The sequence below is a fragment of the Myzus persicae genome, unplaced genomic scaffold (genome assembly GCF_001856785.1).
Source record: "Myzus persicae strain clone G006 unplaced genomic scaffold, MPER_G0061.0, whole genome shotgun sequence".
Lineage (NCBI taxonomy): Eukaryota > Metazoa > Arthropoda > Insecta > Hemiptera > Aphididae > Myzus > Myzus persicae.
The window spans coordinates 280,390-288,398 of record NW_019101739.1 but is presented as its reverse complement, the minus strand read 5'-3'; the positions used below and the strand labels follow the sequence as shown (position 1 = coordinate 288,398).

Here is an 8,009-nt window from a genome sequence, read left to right as displayed (position 1 = left end):
TTACTCATCATATTATATTTATTTGTGACGATGCGTTATGCGATTTTTTTTTTGATTTTTTTACTCTTTATATTATAATATATTCAATTATGAAAAATTAAAATGCATTATACGATTTTTATTATATTTTTTACTCATCATATTATATTTATTTGTGACGATGCGTTATGCGATTTTTTTTTTGATTTTTTTACTCTTTATATTATAATATATTCAATTATGAAAAATTAAAATGCATTATACGATTTTTATTATATTTTTTACTCATCATATTATATTTATTCGTATATACATCGTATATACATATTTACACCTTTTTTCCACAGTGTAGGAACTAACATACGTACCTGGATATTACCGTATAGGAACTTACATGCGTATCTTTTTCCGCCATGTAGGAACTAACATAGGTACCTGGTTTTTACCGTGTAGGAACTTACATACGTACCTTTTTCCGCCGTGTAGGAACTAACGTGTGTATTTTTTTTACCTACTACTGTCGTGTAGGAACTTACATTCGCCCTTCATAGGTATCTATATCAGTGGCGAGACGAGCTGTTATAGCACAAGTAGCAAATATTTAAGTTTCAACGCCCATCTAATATTTTATCAGACTTATAAAAAAATGTATACACTTTATATGAAATAAAAAACTTACATCATTTTAACGTCAAATTACATTATGTGTTAATCATTTAGGTACTTATCGTTTATTTAGTGACAAAACATTGTTTAAATCATTTGAAGTTAACGCTTATTCAATGATAGCTTTTTCTAGATATGCATATTATCTTGTTGCTTGTCATTACTTTATTTATATTAGTGCTTGGTTACTTATAGTAAATACGTGTAAGCTAAATATTAATAATCACCCACTAAAAATGTGAAGGGTCCACTACACACTCCTCTAGACCCACTTCAAGTCACCACTGAAACATTATTTAAAATATTAAAATATTTAGTGTTCTAGTATATAGACTCGAATTGGATATAGCATATAACTAAAATTATTAGCCGATGATCAACATTTATTTATGCGAAGCAGCATACAAATATAATAATAATTCAAAAGCAGATTTTCAGTTTTTGTATACCCGAGTATTTTTATGTCCCTCTTTTGGGTTATGTGTATGTTTCGTTATTTTATTATTTTTCCCTCTAAATCCCTCTCCACGATTGTGATTGTATGCCCTCGTATATTTTGGAATTACATTTATTTTTGCAGTTCTTTTTCTCTTTCTGTTTGGACACTTCCCAATATTATTCTATTACTTTTTGCTACGAAAATCGATTTATTTCGTATGTATTTAAATACATATTTTATATCTTGGTAGTAGTATATTTTATTACATAATATCCACTTAAAATACATTTTCAGGAAAAAAACTTTTTTATAGATAATTTATACGTATATGAACTTAGGTAATACAATAATAATAATATTAAAGTAGTATTAGGTAGTTTTAAGTAAGTGATAAAAATAATTAAATTCTACATTTTAATAATATCAATTTGATTTAGTAGAAGTAATGATAAGGTGGGTTACGGTAGATTACTCAAATAGTTCCCAATCTCCACCCAAAAATTACATTAACCATGTTGACGAATATTCGACAAAAAATTTTTTTTCTTTTAATTATTATGGAACTATTTAGTATATATGTTAGATATTATTATAAAATTCATTAACATTTTTGGATTAGATTTTATTTCAATCTATTTTAGGAGTCGATATTTTTATTTTCAACTGGAAATAAAAACCGTTTTATACGTCAAAAAAACAATGATTAAACTGGTGCATTATATTTAAAAAAAAATTAATAAATGTCTGTATAATATAGAGCACCGGACCGTGAGTTTGATCGCAATATTATATTAATTAGTCCCATCGTTTTTATTTAATTTTTTTAATTTTGCATATTGTCCATATATTAGTTACTACGTTATTACAAAAGTTTACCGAAGTACTAAGACTGTTACTTTGATATACTATTTTTTCTAAATTGAATTAAGTTTAAAATGGAAAATAATTTTTTTTCATATGTTTAAATGTAAATATTCTATTCATCAAAAGCCAACTAAGAATGGCCTTCCAGTGGTGATTTTTCCATGTATAATAAGTATAAAAGTTTGAAATTTCCAAGTTTCTAAAGTACTAAGTCCACTGAATAAACATTTTCCTGTTATAGTAAGTATATTTTTAGCAGTCTAGCTTTATATTTGAGTGTAAATATTGAACTCTGTTTCATTAAAAAGCAAAAATATTGCTTCAAAGTAAATATGTTCATATAAAAAATTATATTTACAGTTGTAGTATGTTTATTGTCAAATTAAAAAAAAATGTATTCAATAAAAAGTTTTCGATTTTGCTGTGTTATTGATTATTTTATATGCTCTTGAATTATTGTTTTCTGCGCAATAAGTATTATGATAAAGCAGGGAACACAAATGTTTAAGACATTTACAGGAGGTCTGATTATGTGTATTGCTTTGTCTATTTAAATGTAAGCTTTATTGAAAAAACTAAGCACCACTCAAATTTGACTCAATCCTCACTGCGCATGCAGCTACCTACTTACTAAAAAATACAATTTTATTGAAATTTAATTTATTTGTTTGTTTGTTTTTTTATTTTTAAAGAGGTAATTTAGTTTTGAATTCAGGTTTTATGGTTAAATTTATAAAAAAAAACATAAGTTTAAAACCTAATAATACAACATAGGTTGTAGCATGTATTTTTTTAATTAAATATAAATTTACAAAAGAAAAACAACTTTAGAAATGCAACGAACCAATGAATGGATTAAGATTTTCTGTTGTACCATTTATATTGTACATTATAATACTCGTATTTAAATTAAATTATAAAGGGACTTTACAGAAGGCATAATTATTATAAAACCTCTTGTTAAAAAAAAAATCTATAATAAAATCCACAACCACTAAAATGTAATATATAATAATATTATTTATTCAAAAATACTTAATATGCTATTTATTATAATTATTATCCTAGATATTTTACAAAATACCGAAGTTGAAAAATTCTTATAGTAAAATACTTAATATTCACATAGCGATAGCAATGTAAAATTTAAAACAGTAATAGCAGAATAAGTTTTGCAAACCATTTATATTGTATTATTATGATTATTGTTCTTGTTTTCAAATGTAATGTGTACTGAATTGATGTTTTTCTAAGATTATATAACACTACCTAGTCATATTATAAGGGGAAAAAGGTTGAAAAAATATTCATCACTATTTTTGTCAAACACTCGAAGTTAGAGCCTCGCGGCTTTGATTACATTACCCGGTGTCAGTATTGTACGTACCACGCAGTCACCCAGGTTGGCGACGAGACAGGATATCCGGCTGGACGCTCCCGTCTGCGCGACAACGGTCGACGAGTTTTCGGTCAAAAATTTCGGTTTGAGTAATGTCCGTTGGAGCTGCGTGTCGTCCAGTGCGCTGCTTTGCGTCGCGTTGGATACTTCGGTTGTGGTCACGGTACCCATCGCCGTGGTCGAGTTTGACGTGTTCCTCGGTGGCAACGGCGTGGAGATACCGCGCACAGGAGCCAAAGGTTTCTCGGCGGGTTTGCCTCCAGTTTCCGGCACCGAGTTCTTTTTCCCATCGCCTGAAACAAGACAGGCAAGGACGTCTTTTTTACTATTAATGATTTATGGTAGCGACATAGCGTGTTAGCGCATAAAAATATTAAGAGTTCATCAGCTTTTATTAAAAATATGAATTCATATTATAACGTTTTTTATAGAGATATATTTTAACATGGTACCCCACTCTTCCCAAAAATGAAAAAGAAAATTGCACAACACATTATAATATTTTACTATACTTTATAATTATTTATTTTATTTTATAATACTGGCCATTTTTCAACGTTGGAAACACTTTAATAGTACCTACCTACCTACTACTATTATGGGTAGCTATTTTCCATTATGCGTATAATAATAACTATATTTCTTAGATAATACACAAACGACGTGTATTTTACTCGTACACTGGAGTATATAGTAATTTAAAATACAATTTGCGTTAAAATTATATTATGTAAAAATAAAATATAAATTAAAATCCTCAGAATCTACGCATTTCTAATTTTTCAAAAGTACTCGCTGAGTAATATTTTCTAAGTAATTAAACTAGGGAGTTAAATATCTATAGAGTAGTTAAGATTAAAATATGTATACGTGTTACGCAGAAAAAATATGTCAAGGCTATGAAAACTTGGAAAATATTAATTATTTTATCTCGTTCTCGATGGTTCAATGTTAAAAATATTATAATGCAATACATTGTATTCCCATATTGGTAAGAACAGTTAGAAAAAAATCAAATACATCACTTTTCAATAATAATTTTCCTTTTGTGACTCCAGAATAGAAGCGATTTATATTTTATTCATAAGACACGGTATACAATGAACTCGTATAATATATAGATTATTATTATTATTATTTTATTATAATATCTGCCGTGCCAAACCGCGGTACAACAGGTGGACCATAACTATGATTCACTGACACGGCACGCGTATTCCATACACGCATTTCCCGCGTGGTTTAATAGTGTACAATAGTTGTTTACCTAATGAAATGTCAATCAAAACGAAATTATTGTGGTTCGCCACGTTCGGTAGTGGTAATCGTGACGACGAGGGTGCAAAAAGCGACCCGAAGTATAGACGTTTGACTTAAACAGTTTGAACTAAGTTCTGGTAGGGTATATTATACGAATAAAGCGAATGATTTCGCTCCCGTATTTCAAGGCATATTATAATATATAGTCTCTCGGTATCTGCTGTGCAATTGGACGTTTGTATACACACACGCGCACACACCCACACACACGCACACACACACACACACACACACACACACACACACACACACACACACACACAGATATATTACGTGTAAATTTCTAATACATAATATAATATAGTCGTATATGTTTGTACACATTCACAATGCATACAAGTGTGCCGGTACTACAGAAAACGCCTAGAGATATTTATACGTGGTTTCGTAGTTAGTTTCATGTGTTACATTCAAACGGCTTGGATTTAATATGACAATACGCATTCGGTGAAATTAAGATTCCATTAACGACGTTAAATCTGCAGCTCTTCGACTTTTGCGATTGAAATAATACATAGTATGTACATAAAGGTACTATATTAGTGCGTGTGCAATGTATAATAAATGCACAAACTACTTCATTCAAGCCTCTTGAAGTGGAGTATCTGAAGTTCGTGTGTGTGAGACAGTACGCCAAGTTATTGACATTTTTTTTTTTCAAACATTATTAATATTCATTTTTATTTTATTTAATACTAATAGTTGACAATCGTATTACTATGGATTACTTTTGTCTCCCATCGGATACGCATCTGGAATCACAAACCACGTAACAGGGTTCAATTTGACAACGTTAAAACGATCGTTTCGTAATGTTATTCGTCGAAGTATGCGCATAAAACATATTTATTTCCAGATTACGAAAAAAAGCGCCGACGGTTTTTTTTCTTTTCAATAGAGTATTATATCGCAGCAACCATTTTGAATAGCACAGTTATACTACACGTTATTATTATTATTATTATTATTTTATCCCAAGTACAGAAAATGTGTGTTTGGAAAAATGTGGTGCGGCAATGTATAAATGGATATTAATGTATCGATGGCCCCGAGAACACCCTAACATGGATCAGGGAAAAAAACGTACGATCCACAATACAACGAGTGTTGTATGTATATGGCTGAGAGAACCGTCTCTTTTACTGTTGTCGAGAAACGTATTTTACATTCGTATGGCTCGGTGGCGTGGTGAAAATGTAAATGAAAAACTAGTGACGGTTTTTATTTATCCAATCCAATACATACATACATACGACTTTTTTCTCTCTCTCGCCATTCGTATAAATTTGACGTCAAAAAGTCGCGTTATACTGATAGTGTGACAGGCGGCGCACAATCTTCCAGGAAAATGTTAGTTTTCTATTCCCCCACAGAGTGTGGGTATCGATATAAAAGTTTCGATGCTCTGCAAATACGCGCGGGCGCACTTGATTAATTCGAGGTCACCTCAGAGAAAAGAAGGGGAACGGAGATTGTAGATTTATGTCCGTGAAGTATTTTTAAACCGAGTACCAATACTAAGATCGATATATAATTAAAACTCGAGGAAAAATAATTCTTATTTCACCGCTAAATATCTAAGATTGTAAATAATTCATTAATTTACTAATTGACTATGCATAAAAAAATGTAAAAATTAATGAATAATATTTAATCAAATTTATTGTTATGCTATATTACCAGCAGATCCTGCACGACGTATTTTGCGGACATATGTTATTTGTTGAAAACTAAAATAGAGTACCTATTGAAAAGTGTCCTAGATTTTTATTGACGAACATTTTATGAAAATCGGCCAATAACTGTGGATTTTTATAAGGGCCATCCGTTTTAGGCTCTTAATTGTGTATAGAAGATATGCTTAAAAATTATATAAATCATGTATAATAGCTGTATATATTTGATTTAGCCCAAATTGATATTAATCTATTTCTTTTATTGTTTACAGTTATTTTTCAGTTAAAATAGAAACACAATTACAATGACTAATTTTATGGTTTTCTACTTCCTAATATTGTGAGCAGATTTTTAATACACCGATCACAAAAAAACTCCTTAAGATTGATATTCGTCTATTATAAGTGATTTTTATCAAAAATATGTTTAGAATTATGAATACAAATTATGATTAAAAATTATAAAATAATCCTTGTAAAATGTGTTCGTAAGTGTTAGATTTTGCACAACCTATCTGTTTAGAGACATTTTATTGTAATTTTATACTCAAAAAATATTAATTTTTTGACTTAGGTTATGTAATATAATCAATAGTGAATTTCTAACTATATTTTTAGTATTTAATAAATAATAATTATAAAATCATATTAATTTATTCAATCAATATAATATTAATTTCGCACATTAGCATAATATTCTTGAATTGAATTATAAACTTATAATTTTTAGCTGCATTCTAAATAGCACTTGTCATCCATATCCTGAATATAACAACAGCTTTTATCTAAGTGTCCGCATAAATGTCTATAGTTATGAAAAAACATCCGGTTCATTCAATACTACTTAAAATAAATGCAACACATAATTCAAATACTGTGGATGAGTAGTTAATGTTTATTTATATATAGATAAATATAGCGAGAGTCAGTGAAATACCTAAAAAAAAATACATCACAACTTTGAAAATATAGAAAAACAGTTAAACGTGTACACTTTACATTCAAAGATGAAGCTAATGGCAAATGGTCATTATTGCAGCGGAGGCAACGACGTCACTAATATATTCTCAAGGCGTCCATCGTTTAATGCGTTAATCTTTCAATAGCTATAGTCAACGAATGAAATATGGTTATGTTTTGTTTCTAAGAAAACGCTATTTTATATATTTTATTTTATTGGATCTACTTATTTCCTTTTATTGATTTAATTGTTTACAACTATCGTTATTTTAAATTAAATTTGTTACATGGCGTTACGTATAGGTAATATAGTTACATTACCGTGTAGATGAACAACATAATTAATTTATAAAGAATTTTCGGTAAAACAATCTATTGCAAATATTAGCTATACGCAATTTTATTGTTTTACCAAATATTTGAGATCATAATAATATGCAGTTATATCATTACATGATAGTAACGATACAATTTTAAATTCCAAAATTCTGAGCAAATGAGATCAATATAATTTATAATCTATTCAATATCAAACTAAAATAAACATTTTGTAAATTTAATGTAATTAAGAATTATAATTGTTGTGCTCGTAAATTGTATGACTAGTTTTTGTTCCGTTAAAAATGTACGAGTTATAATGCGTTTTGTTACTTTTTTTATTAATTGAATAATTAATAATAATTAATTTTTATTTATTGAGGTTCAT

At 28.9% G+C, this 8,009-nt stretch overlaps 1 protein-coding gene across 1 annotated transcript in view; it reads right to left on the bottom strand.

Moving 5' to 3' along the window:
• LOC111030309 (hemicentin-2-like) overlaps nucleotides 1-8,009 on the bottom strand; it is a 312,599-nt gene that overhangs the window by 97,367 nt on the left and 207,223 nt on the right. Inside the window, exon 3 of the mRNA XM_022309733.1 lies at nucleotides 3,336-3,640. Coding sequence (XP_022165425.1) covers nucleotides 3,336-3,640 — 305 coding nt within the window. The remainder of the gene's footprint in view (nucleotides 1-3,335; nucleotides 3,641-8,009) is intronic.